Source organism: Nesoenas mayeri (genome assembly GCF_963082525.1).
Source record: "Nesoenas mayeri genome assembly, chromosome: 7".
Classification (NCBI taxonomy): Eukaryota; Metazoa; Chordata; class Aves; order Columbiformes; family Columbidae; genus Nesoenas; species Nesoenas mayeri.
In genome coordinates this window covers 28,621,406-28,640,026 of record NC_137551.1, presented here as the reverse complement: position 1 = coordinate 28,640,026, position 18,621 = coordinate 28,621,406, and the positions used below count along the sequence as shown (strand labels likewise).

At 37.7% G+C, this 18,621-nt stretch overlaps 1 protein-coding gene across 1 annotated transcript in view; it reads left to right on the top strand.

Moving 5' to 3' along the window:
- Positions 1–18,621, top strand: part of SORCS1 (sortilin related VPS10 domain containing receptor 1) — a gene marked incomplete at its 3' end in the record, with an annotated part of 285,174 nt that overhangs the window by 108,652 nt on the left and 157,901 nt on the right. Inside the window, exon 3 of the mRNA XM_080347835.1 lies at positions 9,899–9,998. Coding sequence (XP_080203961.1) covers positions 9,899–9,998 — 100 coding nt within the window. The remainder of the gene's footprint in view (positions 1–9,898; positions 9,999–18,621) is intronic.

Here is an 18,621-nt window from a genome sequence, read left to right as displayed (position 1 = left end):
AATATATTCCGCCAGCTGCACCCAGTGTAGTAGGATGCACATATTTCAGCCTGATTAAATCTATTGCACTAGTAGTTGCATGATTGTGTTAGCATAGAGCAGTGGTATGCCTGAATATGATGGCCTCTGGAGGCACGCTGTTGCATTAGACATAAATTTGGGGGTTTACACAGCTATTGTGCTCATGTGTGATATTTAGGGTTCAGTGATGCTGTGTTCACTGACTTGTGAGCATGTGGGACAACATGCCTTTTTTTTAAAGGAATTGGTGGTGGCTGAGGATGGTAGGTCTCTTATAAAAAGGTAGAAGGACTTCTCAAGTATTTGTCTAATAACTTGTCTCAGGTACCTTTATCATAATTTTAATTCCAAATAAGTTAAAAACACATGACTTGGTTGGGGGGAATCTTCTGGTCAGATTCAACATTTTTTAAAGGCTCTTGAATATGAGTTGTAAGTAATGGACTAATGTGGCCCATCAGTAAGGTTTTTAGTATCAAGCTATCTTTTCAAGATGTTTCAATCTGCAGTCTGTATTTTTTCACAAACAGAAAATATAATTAATACAAGATGTTTTTGCAATGCAGGGCAAAATTGTAATTTAATCTTGTGCAAGGTGTATCTGATATGGAATTTACAGCCTAGCTTTAACTTTCTTTTATCACTTAACAGTAACATAAAAGCAAGATCCCATTTTATCTGTAGCTGGCACTGACTTAAAGATGGCTTTCAAAATCAAAGAATCAGAAGAGCTGAACTCATTTCTAGACCATCAGCCTGCTATTCCTCTACACACAAATGCTGGTGTATCAGTTTGCTAATAGACTGTTTGAACACCTCACCTTCACCACATCTTGCTCTATTTTTAATATACAGCACATGCTCCTGACCATTTTTTCTGCAGAGTGATTGGGGGCATACATTCTCCTCAGGCCTAGGAAATGGCATTAATCTTCTGCTGTGTACTTTCATTTCATTTCCTGTAAAAATCCATCTTCTGCTACTGGAGATGACCTGAGGTTAGATGTCAAAGGAACAAATTACTGTCACCTGCTCGATACCCTAAGAGTAGCTATAAATAGCAAGCTTTATAACCCTACTGATCCTTGACAATACATAGTGATAAATATGCTTCTACCAACCAACAGGAAAAAATAAAGCTGCATGGTGGCTCAGGGTGATGGATATTATTTGAAACTGACACAAATGGTATGGCTGCATCATTCAAATAGTTTTAAAAAGTAACACTCCTTGTATTTGCCTGCTTTAGAGCTTGCTTTAGTGAATCTTGGGTACAGTAACCCAAGTAATCTACTAACACAGCTTTTAAATCCAGCAACAGCAAATTCTTTCTTAGCTGATGTGGTAGAGTAACAGTCTAGTGAACAGCTTAGCTTGTTCACCACTAGGACCCAGAGAACTAATTGAAGTCTTTGCAATGGAATGATTTTCTGCTAGGAAATGCAGCATCAGTTAGATTTATCTTCTTCAACATTCTAAAAATGAAATCTTGACAGAAAATGTCAGAATGATTTGAAACTAAAAGTGTGTTTCATTTTTATCTTCCCCTTGTTTCATTTGAGCTTTTTTTCATGTGGGGTGACAACCAGACTGTAATATAAAATATTCAATTGAATGTATAATGATAATGCTGGTACTAGTGGCATGAAACACTCTGAAATTTTTAAACTTTTTGCTTAATCTTTTTTCCCCCCTGTATTCTTATTCTATCCAGATTTTGAGTATCATGACAGTTTAAAACAGGGCAAAAAAGATTTTAGCATTGCCTGAAGGATGTGAATTCTATCATCCAACTAACTTTAACAGAAATTAATGCATGAGGCACATTTGTAACTGGTTTTAAAATGCTACTGGTCCTTGGGAGTTACTCCAGTATAACAAGCAAGGACCTTGGACAATGATTTTTATAATAATGTTTGGGCTGTCTGGATCTTTTAAGCTTTCTAGCTGTTGATTTGTACTGGCAGGATAGAACGAAGTTTGCATATTGTGATGTAAATGCTTGGATGGTGCTAGCTTAGAAAACCTCTTCTGCAGGGTATGTACTAAAAGCCAGGGAAGACCTGCAACATTTTTATGACACAATGATGCTGCTTCTTGCTTTTAATTGGAGATAGGCTAAAGCAGTTTCCTGAATGTATAATGTGACTATGGATGCTAAGTAAAATAGCTCTGCTGAGCTGGTACATCAAACCTTGTAACTGAGCTCAGCCTGCTGTGAGGGTTGGGTTTTTTTGCCTGGCAACACCCTGCTTTTCAACAAGGCTACAATGACCTCAGTGTTATGATGGGATGCAGAATGTAGGACATGTATGGTTGTCTCATTTCACTGATTAATGGAAAAGCTTCCTGTTGCTCTGCCCTCAAGCTACAAAATCCATTAACCACCCCTTGGGGTGCCTGAAATTTATTCTGGCCATTACCATCAATTAGAAAGTTAATAGTGTGATGATTACTGGGCTGCAGTCCTAGCTATTTGTGTGATTTACACCAGACTGGGATGGAAATGGGAAGATGCAACACTGGAAGAACCACTTTATACACAAGAATTTGGCATTAAGAGTGCGGTGATGTCAGTATGCCCCGTGTAAACATATGGCGAGAAGAATCATTAGTCATTTTCAATCCTTCTAATTCAAAAGCCATCTTTTAATTTAAATGTAAGGAAGAACAACTTCAATATGTCACAGATAAGCTGAGACTTTTTGTTGGTTTTGTTGATGACCTTAAGCCTTGACTCAGGCTGTACCTGTGGAAATGGCTTCATTCTGAATTGCACTCTCACCTGGTAGACAATACTCTGAAAGAAGGGTGGAAATTGGCATCCTAGCCTGCTTGTTTGATTTGACAAGCAAGTCAGGTGGACAGGGAGATCTTCCATATCAGTGCATTTCTACTTGTGGTCCACTGATTCAAAAAAATTCTCTAAGGTAGCAAGGAACAGGTCTATTACCAGTAAGATTTAACTCCTTTAACTCCTTTTTTCAGGCTCAGCTCTTTCATCAAAAATAATACTGGGATGGCAAATGGAAAAAAATATTGAAAAACAGCTCTGCGGATCTAGGGAAGGAGAAAATGCTTATAGTGTACATAAAGTCAGATGCGCAAGTGTAAATAACATATCAACTTTTGGTATTTATTAATTAGGTCTCAAAAAATTAGTAGTCCTACTGGAGTTACTGGTCCTTCTCACATGCATACCAGGCACTGTGGCACAAAATGGCTCATAGAAAGGACAGGACAGATGGCACTGGTGTTTCAGCCAGAAAACTGCTAATGCCAGCTTCTTGAGTCTTTCAGTGAGAGGGTCAAGTGGAGGTCTTGCTTTAATGCCTGTCCTTTTGTTTCTTGCTGCACCTTTCACCTACCATTGGTTAGAAAAAGTGATTATGATTGCCAGCTTCCCTAAACTCTTCGTGACTTTTGCTGCTTCTGTCAGCGAGGGTTAGAGATGAGTCTTTCAGGCTACACGATGACAAGGTGGGAGGGAGATTTGAAGGGGAGAGCTCTGGAGGGGCATCTTCTATGCCATTCAGGCAATGGAGGTGAAAACCCCAATTCCTTCTACTGTCACCATACCTTGCCCTCAGGGGCAACAGCCAGTAGTAGGAATGTGGATGGCTATTAAATTATGACCTGTACCTACAGCTTGTGTGAGCAGATGGAGCCACATGGATACATATTCTGGCACACCCTTTACTACATATATGCAAAGGGGTGGATGGTCTCTAGATATAGTAGAGACAGAGAGACAGGCCTTCTTCTCTTAAGTTGCTAACTTGAGTTACTAACTCTCAACTAAACTAACAATGAAGATAAGTTCTTTGACCATTATTTTAAGGGGAAATAACTCAGTCTCAAACCCCTTTATTTCCTTTCTTTCTGATTTGGGTGAGATTTGAATAACTATCCAAAGTAATATGTAAACTCTGGATTGGCTGAGAAAATATCAGCTGCTTCTACTGCTTGTCACATCTTTAAATTATTTATAGCAATAATCAGCTGAACTATATTAAGCCAAAAATTGCAAGAAATTTGAGTCTGTATATTTCTGTTCATTTAGATTACTCCAAATAAAAGTTGATTAAAAAGAAAATGGAATTAATTTAACTGATTATGTAGAGAAATGTCTATTTCATAGTTTTGTATTGTTTCTTTTTATTTTTTTTTTTTTGCTTCCTCTCATCCCCCAAGTAATTTTGATGGCTTCTGTAGATGGGAAACTATTTTGTGATGAGAAATTGTTTTCTGTAAGGGAAAAAGTACCCATTTTGGTAAAGTCTGATCTTAATTTCTAGTAAAAACTCAAACTAGAAGGAAGACATTTTCAAAATGAAAGCTTAAATTTGTTTTAAAATGCACATTTAAACTATATTTAATGTTGTATTTCTTCCTTTTGACATTGATACTAAGGCTCTTGCCAATCCTTTTCTACACACACTAAACTCCAGAAAACTTATGCTGTCAGGGTAGAGTGGAAAGTCTGTGGAGCCTGAGGGCACTTGCATTTGGCTCTGTCACAGGCTTCCTTCAAATGTAGGATTAGTTATCTAGTCTTTTTCTCTGTTCCCCCCACCTAGGAAGTGGGAACAGTGATACTTGCCAGCCTGCTGGGGCCTCATGAGAAAAAAGTCATCAGATATGTCTTCACTTACGGAGTGAGACATGTGGGTCCCTGGAGTTTTGAAATCTCTTCCTTTTCTTTACCCTGGAGATGTCTTTAAAAGTTAATTTCAATCTGCCAGGGTGAATGTGAAGTGTGTTAATGCTGTGACATGTGCAGTGCCAGTACAGACGTTTGAAGAAATGCTAACCAGCTCTTTGGTTTGTCACTGCTGTCAGGCCACTTAACTCTGCCCTCTTAAACCAAACTCTTACGAAGGCAAAAAAGCCTCTTGGGACTAGCTTCACCTTAGCTTAATCCATGCTTAAAGTCAATGAGCTATAGCTAAAAATCAGCCAAGATGTAGGGTAGACATAAAGACACAGTATGGCTGGTCCCAAGCTGCAGAAAGGCCTGTGGCAGCGGTAATGTGTCAGGGACATGAATCGGTACAGTGGTGAAAGGCCTGGGCTGCTCTAGTGAGATACAGGAATTTTATTTAAAAATTCTGTGTCCTGCCTTAAGATGTTCGTGGGGAAAAATTCCCAGTTTTTTCTAATGTGATAACCTGTGTGCTGTGGGGACCAATAGCCACTCAGAATGTGACCTCAGGAGAGAAAACTGTACAAATGAGGGCAAAGTCTCCCTCTTTGCTACGTGGAAACTGTGTCCAAGGACACAGGTTTCACTGTGTTTACATCTTGTAATTGGTTTTCAATGTAGAGATGTAAAATTCACCTCAAAATATGTCAGAGTCTATGAGCTAGGCAAGCAGTTCCCATTAGAAATGGTTAAAGTCTTGGGGAATTACTTATGCAATGAGTTAGAAAGACAGCCTTTGGCGAGAAGCATCCAGGTGAAGCAAAGTAATTTGTAAAGCAAGAGTAAAGAATGGGAGAAAAAGCAAACAAACAAAACTCCCCACACACAACCCACAGCTCCTCCTGAGAGAAGCTGAGATCAGACGTTATCACTTTCTGGAAAAAATACCAGGGTTACACGTGAAGGAGTTAAACCAAAACAGACATCAGATGAAAAGTGACATCTATCAATGGCTTTTGAAAGGCTTAATAGGAAGAACATGTGAACTTAAGTGGTTAGCTGTTGAAGAAGACTTTGACATTACTAGCTTTTGTGAAACATGGTGGCATGGCAAAAATCAATGAGAAACTTTAGCACTTGGCTATAAAACCTTAAAGGAAAGAGTTTCAATTTAAGTGATGAGGGAATAGCACTTCAGCCTAGAAATATCCCCAGAAAGAAAAAATGCAAAAGTCAACAACTGTACAGCAGTTTACAAATAGGCTTAAAACATTGCACACTGGAATACAAATACTCCCTAGAATTACCCGCTCCAGTATTTTTCATGTTCAGACATGAAAGATTGTTTTTAATGTCTTAATTATTCCTTTATTCAAAAACTTGGTCAGTGAAAGCCTTTTGTAAGTGCAGCCTGTGACTTCACAGTTCTGCCTTCTGTGATCCAAAAGCTTTCTATCCAAAACATCTGCTCATGTAGAGATTAATACAATAGCAACTGGCAAATTTTGTGCTCAACTGGCCAGTCCCTTTGGAGGCAAACCAGGTGGCAAATGTTGTTATGCAGGAGGTTGGAACAGATGATCTAATAGTCATTGCTGTTTCTTACTTACAACACCTGACTGCTGCCAGGGGTGAATTCATGTGTAGAAGTGAAAAACAAGCTAGAGTCGATCTCTCTGCTCTGTTTTTGGTTGTGACAGGCTGCCCTGCTTTGCTGCTCTCTAACAACACTACAGATGCTTCTGGTCCTGCCTTCTAGGGCTGCTGAGACTCAGGCAGCAGTTAGAGCAGCAAACTGAACGGAAGGAGGGTGAGGACGTGATACATAGACCATCTTCTCATGGTGGAGTTATGCAAAGCAGCAACATTAATATCTGAAAACAAGACATAACTGGTGGAAAAAGGAAAATAAATAGTAAATGGTGCCAGTTAAAGTGGTTGCTTCTTAATGACATCACATAACAAGGAACTTCATCTGTTAACATATGTGTTTTACAGGAAGAAATCTGCACTCTAGTAGACAGGAGACATTATGTTACACAGCTTGAAGTCTATATGTCACTCTTTTTTTTTCCTCATGGACTGTTCCAGAAAAATCTTGTTGCAAAAGAAACCTTGACCAAACAATCAACTGGTTGGTTCTTCAAGTCTTCAGCAGCCTATATAAAATAAGTATAGACAACCTTAAATTTGTAACGAAGGAGAATAAACAACAACTTGCTAGGGAATTTATTTAATCTGTATATTCAAACTGACAGTCCTCTGAATTTCAGTCTGTACTTCTTGAGAAAGAAGAAAATTTCCATAGGGTTCATGTTACTGGTTGATTCAGAATGCCTATTATAATTGTGAAATATTGGTAGGAATGGATTGAGATATATTCATGACAGTAGGTGGACTAATGGAATTCAGTGACTTTATTTAAAATGTGCAGGAGTTTATTATAATACTGTAATAGAAATGTCATTTACCCTGACGGGAGGAGAGCGAAAAGTCCTGTCAATGAATAATAATGAAGTTATTTAAATGTCAACTTTCTTGCAAATAGTTTGCAAAATATAAATTATTCTATGTGTTTCTAGTTTTGTTCTAATTTATTACTCAGGGAAGTCAGAGCTTCAGTCCCACTGTTTTGGTATTTTTTTATACTGTCAAATGAACTAGTAATAATTAAAATGTTTATCTTCTTGAATGTTTGCAAAAATGATTCTGCTTTACTGAAAAAATAGGTAGTCTTATTCTAAAAAGCTACTGGTAAAATTTGGCATGGATTTAATGGGAGCATGTACACAGTCTCTGAATTGATAGAATTCTTCGTTCCATTGTTCTGTGTGTATCTATCATTATTTCTTTGTCTTAAAGCACTTCTAGGTACTCATCTGCTGTTGTGTAACATTTACCTTCCTGTTAAAATGAAGATCAATTGTAAAGTGGTGTAAGAGACAACAACTTGTAACAGAACAGGCAGAAGGATGGGCTGTTGCTAGTTTTGAACATGATAATGAGAGTAAGATCTAACAGTAGCTTCCTTGCCTGTGTATTAGTTAATCTCAAAAAAAAAAAAGATGGTTTTCTAAGCTTTCCAGTCTTTCAGTTCTTTCAGTTGCTTTTATGGATGCTGACAGCAGCATAGACTTCCTTCTGTATGTAACATTACCTGTAAATAAAGCTATGAATGAAAAATAATTGCCTAGAGATCTGAAGTAAGAAATGGCTGGCAATTCTAAGAGTACCATTTGCCATAGGCCTTTGACATCTGTTTTCCTGTGCTGTGGCAGGGGTACTGGCTGCTTTTCTTTAACTATTTCAAAGCAAGATTTATGTATCAGATTTTCTTCATTCCTATCCCCTTTTGAAATCAGTCACTGGTATGAAGAAGAGCTGCATTACTTCGTTAATATGTATTTTTCCTAACTCATCAAATCAGCCTTAGTCTTTACATGTCTCTATCAGACCAAACTTCACAAAGAATAGGCTTTGATTTTTAGGCAGACTTAACAGAAATACTAATTTTTGAGAAAACTGCGTGTTGAGGTGAACAGGGTAACCCAAGTGAACCAAGCAGACCTTGGCAGGGCTGTGTTCAGCATCCTGCTCTGGCTTCCTTCACCTGAATGCCGGAACATCTCTGACGTATTCAGTACCAGAAATAACCATAACAGTACCCTCCTTCTCAGTCCACTGAGGAAATAGCTCAGTTAGTTTATATGTGCTCCTGAGACAGATGACCTTATAAAAGGGAAAGATCAATCAGATGAGAATTTGACATTAATGTTCTAACCAACAAAGGTCATATGTGTGCACAGGGGCGCCTGTGTTCATTGGCAGGAGGATGGGAGGGGAAGAAAAAAGCTACGGTCCTAGACCACAGGTCAACATTATACACCAGAACAGATACCTGCAAATGCTTTGACAAAATTCCTGAATAGAAAGACTCAACTTTAAGGCAAATGCACATTTTAGAGCAATTCGTCTCAATGGGTGAAAACGCAAGCTGCTGCCTTCTTGTTTTATTCATGTACTCATTGCAAAATCTGAAATTCCAGAAGCTGTGTTATGAATGTAGATGTGGAACGTGATCCAGAAATGTACCCCCCACAATGTGGGGGGAGGGAATAGACATTAAGTGTCTTAAATTTCTTTGTGACTTTAGCCATTGTTTCCCAGATAGGAGAGAACCTGGAAATAACAGGTGCCTAGTGTTTTGTTTAGAATGACTAGTTTTGGAGTGATTAGTAGAAGGGAAAATTCACATTACTGTTTGCAAGTGAAGTTCTGTGTGAACCCATTAGCACATTTTAAAGACAAGATGTGGATTTATTATTTGCAAAATTATGTTATAGTTTTAAATACCTCTGTTACCCAGATACATGTCATTTTTCTGTAATTTGCGGATACCAGTTGTACTGATTTGGCTGATTATCTAAATCCTCTGGCTATTAGGATATACTTCAGGCAAACATGAGCTGCATAATGAACAAAACCTCTGCTGATAATTGATCTTGGTTCCAGTTGCATATTAGGAGTAGATGTTTACACGGACTCTGCACAGTTTGTTTTGTTCACTCCTCTTTTTTTTTCCCCAAGACATGTAGTCAGTGTCTCTACAGGCAACCCTCATATCAGCAGTGTATTGTTTTCTCTACTTAATGGTGGCTCTTAGAGCAAGAATAGTGCACATCTGTCCATATTCTCTGCCAGTCCCTGTGAAAAAATCCGTATAAATTGTAGGTGTAATGCTCATGTATACAGGTTTTCAAAAGGACATCAATGTTATTGCAGAAAACTGAACTCCGGTTTCACTGAAGAATCATCTGGAGCAGTTACTTTGGAATATGTTGAGAAAATACTCTTAACAAAATTAGTCTAAGCTTGGAATATACCATGAATTGGTAACTTTAGTCTCTTGCTGTCTGGTATTTGGCATTTCTGACAATCATTATCATCATCTGTATACAGAATTCAGCATTTCTTACTGTACATGTTTATTTTCAAATGCTTTAGGAAGATGTAGGTTTAATTTTTCCTAATCTAATTTAAATGCAAGTTATAAGCACTCACATGATGCTGTGTGTATATAATTAAGTATCATTATATACTACATGAATCATTCAAAAAGCTCTAGAGAGCCATTCTGCTAGGTAAAGCATGACTTATATTGAAAAACGGCCAAATGACTTGTGGTTTTGTGATTAAGTGTTTGTACTTATGAAATCTCTCTTTGAATTGTAGGTCAACAGATTATGGGACAACATATGAGAAACTGAATGATAAAATTGGCCTGAAGACTATTTTGAGCTACTTGTATGTTTGTCCAACAAACAAACGTAAGGTAGGTGATAATGTGGTTGGCTCATTTTGACTTGATGATGCAATCTCTGACCTGATGATTTCTCCCAGTTTCATCAATATCTGTTACTACTTAAATGACTAGAAACTCGCTGTTTCCCCTCCCATCTAAAAAATACATAGCTTTACCAAAATATAAGCCAGTTTGTACCACCTATACTAAACCACCTATACTAACTACCAGTGAGCTTCAGGGAATATATGTTAGCAAAAGATGGCTATTAAATGAATGGGCATAATAGGTATCTTGCATTTAATAGTTTGCTTACCTTCTGCATGGTAATGGTTTTGTTATCTGAAAGTGAGAGAGACTCATTAAAACTGCAGAAATGCATCTACAATGGCCAGATTGTATGTAACACTGTCTTTTAAGTGCTCCCAATAGTGAACTGAACAGGATTTGACGAATTCCCACAGAGAACATGCCTTCTGAAGCCTAGAAGGTTTTAATCATGCAAGGACCGTACTGACCAATAATCTACTAAAAATGTATAACTCGGACATATTCATAAAAAGAATCTGATACCATCTTTGAGATACATTTTTTGACAAAATTTTTATAATTTGGAGGTATACAACAGGAAGTGATGAAGCATAGTTTTTAATGATGAGAAAGATTTGTATTCTTATTTATGTTAGTGTATGGATATGCTAGCAAAGAATATCATACTTAAATGCTTTCATTCATATGCTGCCTAAGAAAAGCATTTTACTTTCATATTTGGTGGTAATCAGTTATTGCCACTGGTGTTTTGTTGTGGAAGCTAAAAAGTAGTTTAAATCACCCTGAAGTTACTACAATTTTATTTCAGATTTCCTCATATGTTGTTCTAGAAAAAAAAAAATATTATCAAAACATGAGTAAATAGACAGCAATGGTGACACCGTTGTCTTCTTGAGTTACGAGGCCACAGTGTGCATGCAGTGGGTGGAAGACCCAACTCCAGCTCTTTACTCTACCAGAGGGAACATGAATCTGGCTAGAGTAAGTTTTCTTTCCTTTTGCCTTCTGTCTCAGTAGATAGTTCAAGTTATTCCAGGCAAAACTGTTTTGCGTCAGTGGAAGATGCTAATGAAGGCTCACCTCTAAAGAAGACTGTGTATATTTGGGCAGCTGAGGTCACTTATGATGCTCTTTTCATTTTACTGAATCTTCTATATATTAAGAGAGGTTGTGAAAGGAAGATGGAGCTGTTCTAACTGGAGAGGATAATGCTTAGCTTTATTCTCTTGTAGTTCATGTTTAACTCTTTGTTCAAAAGAAGGAGATGCTTCTAGGCATGAGACATTTGACCTGCTAAGAAATTGACCCTAGGATGACACAAATTGTGTCCTGATATCACCTTCTTCTCTTGAATTGATGTAGGTGGAAGTCTGTACCACCACCTGAGGTGCAGACACAAGACTGGCTATACTTGATCTTACCCTCTACTTCCTCAACTCACCCTGGGAATAATTCCTCATACAACCAACATTGCTATGATTGTACAAGACTAGGAAAAAAAAAAAACCAAACAGCATAAGGGTGGAGAGATAAATGACCTTAATTAAAACAATAAGTGGTGTGGGTTCAGGTCTCCTGATGGAAGTTTTGACTGGGATTAAATGGTCCCAAGCTTGTGATGAGATGTCATGTCATTGCAGTGACCCCTGATGAAGAAATGAAGCTCTTCACTAAAAGCCAAAGAATGAAATTATCAGATCACTTAAATATCCCTTGGGTTTGAGGTTTAAAAGGTTGGTCTCCTGGCTCAGAAACTGTAGTGTGTGGTATATAATATGTATATGTATATAATCATGCCTGATGTTTGTTGGAGAGTAATAATACTCTTCTCTAGAACTAAGAAGGGTTTTATCTGGGCAAAATCTACATGAACTCTTAGCTATTGTGGTGCAGAGAAACCTAAGAAGAAACTAAGGGATTTGCAAGCATGTTAAGCCAACTTAAGTGCAGACTGGCTCTAAAAAAACTTCACCACCTCTGGCTGCACCTTCCCACTCCCTCCCTTCAACTGCCACCCTTGTTTGTTTAGCCATCTGGTGAGCTGGATCAAGGACTAATCTGCCTGAAAACTAATCCCTCTCCAGCTCAAAAAGAAAAAAAACAAAATAAAAACAAAAAACACAGGTGAAAGGAAAAAGCTTTCAGGTCAAGGGGTGGAACTGCCTGTTCTGGCACTAGACTGCACTAAAGTTGGCCTATAATCAATATGGAAGAGTGCCAGAGGAAAACTGCAACTCCTGTGATGAAAAGACCTGTGTAAAGGTCTAGGATTGGATTTTTCAAAACTTATTTCAGCAGCAGCAGCATTAGGCCTTTAGGGAGAACTTTTGGAGGTCCTGCTTATACTGTTTATTTGTGTGGAACATCAGGTCATTCCTCCAATGAATGTTTAACTCTAAGCACCTACCTAGTCCCCCATGATTGAAGGCATGGGGAAGAGAGCACAGAGCTATATTATACTTCCACACTAAAAATACTTTCTCAGTGAAAGCAAAAATACCGAAACTCATGGTAAAGAAACATATTTACAAATTGTACCACCAAAAACATTTTTTGCAAAAGCCTGTGGATTCTGAGACCTATTCCCCCTCCCCCCCCCCCCCCGCCCTGAATTTCTGACAATACTGTGAGAAACTCTGGTTGCCCTGAAAGTTGTATCTTGTTTCACTGGTGTGGGCTGGGAGAGTAGCTGCAGACTTTTTTTTTTTTTTTTTAATGTGCGACTCAACTACTGTAAAATGTGTGGATATTGTAACACTGATACTGTTTGTGTGAAGAGTTTATACACTGTTGCAGTTAATACTGGGCAAATGCTATAGTATGTTTTCTCTAAATATTTATTATATCTGGTAAGTGCTTTTTCTGACTGCACCTGCAGCCTTTGATATTATTTGTTCTGCAAGGCATTCCTTAGCAGAGAGAAAAGGCTTCTTCAGCAGTGGAAAAGAAATGAAGCATTTTTTTTATCTTGAAGCTATTGGACAAGAGACCTTGCTATAATACAACACTAATTCATTGGTGGGGCCAACATGTCCTTAACTTATTGAAGCTGCCTTCTTATGAAAAAAAAAATCCTTTTAGCACATGCTTAACTTTTAGGAATAATCCCACTGAAACATACTGTACTGACTCAATACTGATTGCTTCTAATGAAAAAAACAAGTGTCTCCTGCGTGTCTCTCGTCTGTTCCTTGCAAAGCAGAGCATTTAGAACAATGAACTGTAGAATGCATGTAATTGGATTTATTCAAATAATTAATAGATTTGTTTATGATTTTTCTGATGATTTTCACATTCTGGAAAAGAACAAACAGTAACATGTGTTGAATAAATTGTTTTAAATTATTTGCTCTTTTCCATCTAGAAAAATGTGTCTATAAATACATGAGATTTTCAAAGCTTCCCACAGTCTGTGGATGTAAATTTCTGTCAAGAAGCTTCTGACTTCCAGTTCTTGTCTCTTTATTGAACAAAATTAAATCATTTAATTAGACATTGCAGGCAATGTCATATTACATGACCTATTGGTGTTGCTCAATATTTTTCTGAATTACAGTATTTTCTTAAGGAAACTGTAGAAAACAGTGAGTAATATAGTGATGTAGAAGCTCTGGTGGAAATCCTTGTTTTCTATATTCTTTCTTTTCACTGAATTACTGTACTACTCGGTTTTATGACTGATGACATGGATTGGTGGAGATGGGAACTGTAACACATGGATCTTTCCCAAGACACAAAGCATGTTTGAATATTTGTCAACAGGTCTCCAGAAGAGAGAATCCCTGATGTGCAGTAAATCCCTAGGCTTAGGTATGTCAACATTGCTTTATTTGTTAGGGCCACAGAGCCTTTTGCGAAGGGAAATAAAATGATTTAGACGTTTCTACATGAGGAAATAGTGTTTGGAAACAGTGCACTGGTGGGTTTAAAAAAATAAACTAAAATAGTTAAACTAAACTGAAATAAACTAAAAATCCAAGTCAATGTCTTGAATAGCTGTTTTCACAAAAGTTTGTCATTCACCTTCCTAGAAATTCACATGCACTGTTTTGTGGTCTTTCCTTATAAAATCCTTTCAGGTAGTTGCTTTTAAGCATTGCATGGAAAATCATAGACCTGTGCAAATTAGAAGTGATTGAGGAGTGGCCAGAACTCGGCAATTGCCTTACCTATAGGTTTTATTTTCAAAAAGTGCTGCTACTAATGCAGACATTGTATCCACGTAAGCAGATACTGTGTTCTTTGCAAAGAGCCAGTTTGTGCAGCCCATTTGTTCCTTGTACTTTCAAACCGCTTGTATCTATGTGTCTCCAGTTAATTAATAAAATGCTGGGTGAGAGTATCTGATAGCAACTTTTATGTTTTAGCAGCACTAGTGCATCAGATATTTCCTGTAGATTTGAATTTTTGTGTTATTTTTGTTTTGTTGTCTCTCCCACCTCCTTTCTGCAGGCCTGCCTTGAATTTTCCCTTTATTCCTCCAACTGTTCAGATTTTAATTGCTTTGTGGTACAGTGTCCTCTTTTCTCTCTAAAAATGAATGGATTACAGACGCCTTCCTCTTCTTTTATATTTAGTGATCGCTATTTGCACCTTTATCACAGTGTGTTAAACACTGCCCTGTTGTGCGTGTAGCTCCAAGATAACGGATATTTATTGTAAATATAATTGCATGAGTTTCAGTGCTGGCTAGATCCCCAACTACTTCAAATTCATGTCTATTAATGAGTTTTAAATGAAAGGAATGGTGGCCCAGCCTTCTGTTCTTTCTAGCATCAGGGGGTGGTGGTGGAGAGAATAGCTGGCAAATGTTGCTTCAGTCAAGACAGGAGATTTATCCTTATTAGCTGAGATAGGAATGATTGAGTGCTACCTTGTATCCTGTGGTATTAGATGAGTTCATTTACTTCAGGGAGCTTTCTGGTCTTGGAAAGTAAACTGCCTAGCTGTGTAAAGGGCAAGACCCAGACCTGCGTGCTTTACACTCACTTGAAAGTTGGAGAAAACAAGTGTAGAATTGAACAGTTCCACCAGATGTTGTTTCTGTAGAAGCTGCTACCCTCAGTTGCTGAAATCAGATTGGGAAGGCTTCTAAAAATCCTCTCTCTGACTTGTCTCACCATGGCAGCTTTCACAAGTCTGATGTGATGGAAGGTCTTGATTTTTTATTTTTTTTTTTTTCGTTTCACTCAGTGAAAACCAGTTATTTACAGTGTTGTCCTCCTTGTAGGCCTCTATAAATCCTAGTACAAAGACTATCCATTTGTATTGCAGAGGTTAGAGCTCCGTGGAGCTCTGAGCACACCTCACTGTACACTGAGCCAGATCCTGTGGCTGCCAAGGGATGGCATCCTTAGCAAATTAGGCACAGTGAGAGACTCAGGGTCTATGGTCGATTGGTCATGCCAGTAGCTCAAGTGATATTGCAGTTCACTCTTGCAGAGATAAAATCAATTATTCCATCGCTCTCCTATTTTCATTTGGAAGGAAAGGTCCTTGTTAGCTGCAGGCTGTGAGTGCAGCCTTCAAAGAGATAGTCATAAGAGACCAAAAAGAAATTGTCTTACAGATGTGAATGGTGGTGGTTGGTTTTTAATGACATGGTGCACAGGAAATTTCAAGTTGATGCTTAATGTAAATCTTTTCTTATCTTTTGGAAGGCAGGGGCCACCTTGTATTGAAGTCTTTGGCAGATTGAATTATAAGCTTCATCAAATGAAACTTCTGGATTAAACCCTGTGTAGCACAGGAAGGGTGTATGAAGAATCACACAGATTTGTTTTAAATGTCTCCCATGCTATGACCACAGATAATAATTCTTCATAGCCTCACCTTTTACTTTGGAGAGAATATTTTGCAGGGAGGGAATCACGAGGATGTTGGGTGGGATTCATCAGCTGGTTTTGCTGATCTAATAGGCAGTTTGGGATAAATTGTACTACACGTGCCTTTTCTCCAATGGTCTTCCAGTGGGAGAACACATGGGTTCTTGTATCTTTTCTCTAAATACAGTAGTCTAAATAGGTTTTAGCAGTTTTGGCTTAAGATTTCACAACCTGATCAGAAGAGAGTTGAAATCCTGAACCTACAAGGGTCAGAATTATTATCTTGAACTGCAGGGGTGGTTCACTGGATGTCTGATAACACTATACACATGTAAACAGTTCACTACTCTTTGAATTAAAAGAATCTTCATTTTTTTGCAGTTCAGCAACAATTATTCAATTGAGTATGTCTACTGCTATATACAAGCCACTATTGGTGGTGACTGGAAAGTCTTATATCCTTATGATAATACATATATTACAGTTTTCACTTCTGCTTTTAAAATCTTTAGATTAAAGACAGATGCCTCTACCTGTGCACCATATAATCAGGCAAAGACTTGATTTCTATTTCAGAAGGCTGTCTATTCTGCCCTCCATCCCATATGAAAACAAAGATAAGCCAAATTATTATTATTATTATTATTATTATTATTATTATTATTATTATTATTATTATTATTTCAGAAAGGTAGATTGTTCCTCATATCTTTTGGATATGATCTAACACAGCTGCAGTCTGGCAGAGTTTCACTGGTGTCAATGAAGACCTGTAAAGTGGCAGTGACTGAAGAGTTGATGCTGTATTGTTAGTTTTTACTATTGAGTTCATGGGAAACCAATAATTAACAAGTATTTGGTCCATGTTAACAAAGTGAAGGGAGAGTCTCATCTTTCAAAGTGAATATTTTGACTTTTGAAGTGTCTGGCAGCATTCACTACCAAACTTTGTGATTCATGGCTATAGTATATGACAGCTCTCACAATAGCCATTACACACAAAGCCCTTGCCATTATTCTACATCCATATCTCTTCTTGGATATGAAGTGAAATCAAAGCCCATTTATTCCACTGCTGCTCTTGTAAGCCTATCAAAAATAGTGGCAGTTTTGACATTTTCCCACTAAAACTAGTACTACAGCATGCTGCTGTATCTCACAGAAGTCTCCAAGGGCACACAGAGTGTTGAAACTAATGATAGGGAAGTATGAGTGAGCCATGGAATTTATCTTTAGCACCAAGATCCATACAGACTGAGAACGGTTTTAAAGGGGTTATTTCCATTCTGACTCTCACCTCTGTTTTCTACACACTGGACAGTTAAAATTTATGCAAAATAATCTCTTGTTGAATGTCCTTGAATTCTTTTATTCCTTTTTAATTCCTCGGCAATTTACCAGATATTATGGAACAAATGATATCCTTTTTGGCAAGGGAGGGTATATGCCAGCAGCTTAGAGAGTAGAGGAATGATATGTTGTTAGTTGCATGCCAAATACAGGCAGCTGGGATTGATGGTAGTGCAAGAATGTGTCTAACTACAGAACAGACCTGTCTTATTGTCAGACTTGTAGCTCCATCCATTTTTGTAAGTAAGACAGGCTGTTTAAACCAGGAAAAAAGCCACTTGCCATAATATTGTGGCTTGGTTTTTATTCCTATGAAAAACTAGCCACAAGCAAAGGAAAATTGGTTTGTTCACTGTCCCATAAAGTTGGATTAAAAGTATGTACAGTAGGGTTGTTTTCACTTACCTTCTGGATTTTTGAGCCATTAAAGATACATACCTAATCTCACTTTTATATCATTTCACTGCTCTGTTGTGGTAGGAACATACTTCTTTGGTCATAAAATGTGGAAATTGTCTTGTTAATGCATAACTTCAGAAGTTGGCCTTAAAGGGAAGAATAGCATGATACTGTGGTGTAACCATATGATGGTTGGTTTGTTGGATAACTTAAAATAACAAATGTATGAGTATTGACCACAGGAGCTTTTAACTCAACCGTCCCTTGCCAGGGCTGCAACAAAGTCATATGCAGTATCTGTTAATTAGCAGACAGTGTAATATCTAGTGCAGGTCTACCAGCAGATTGCAATTGCTCACCCCTTCTGTTGTCTAGATATGTCATTATGAAGAAATGAATGACTAAATGATAGGGTACTTAAGTATTGTGCCTTCTGTCTAGTTGTATTTGGCGTACAAGGGGAACAAAGTGAAGAAAACAAAACAACATTCTTGATTACAAAACTTCTGATTGGTAAATGCAGAGAGAGGGGAGTGACTGCAAAGATTAATGTGTGTAATTAGAAAGTTGTCTACTGCTAAGAAAATGTGGAATTTTACTTGTATGCAGATATAATGAGAATTAGAGACTAACAAGTAGTGAGTCATCATATAAAGAGTAAAAGGTCATCATGGAAGCAGCTAAGCCTTTTGGAGAAAATGGGAATAATTCAGTGTATGGTATGGGAGAAGATATTGCAACAACTGTAAATGAGTTTTTTCCTTTTAGTGCTACAAAGTGAAAAGGTTAGGTTTCTTGTTGCAGGGGCAGAGATTTCCCAGAGCCAGAAGAGGAAAAAAAGCCTTGAGTCAAAGGTAAACAGAGAATTCAAGTATCAAAACTTAGTGAAAGTAAGGCATTGTAATCCATATTTTTGTCTCTTGAGTGTTTTCCCCGTCTCTCTACCTTTCTCATTAGTAGCAAAAAAGCAATTAAAACATTTAAGAAGGGCATATAACTTGGGAGCAAGGAAAATATTGTACCTACTA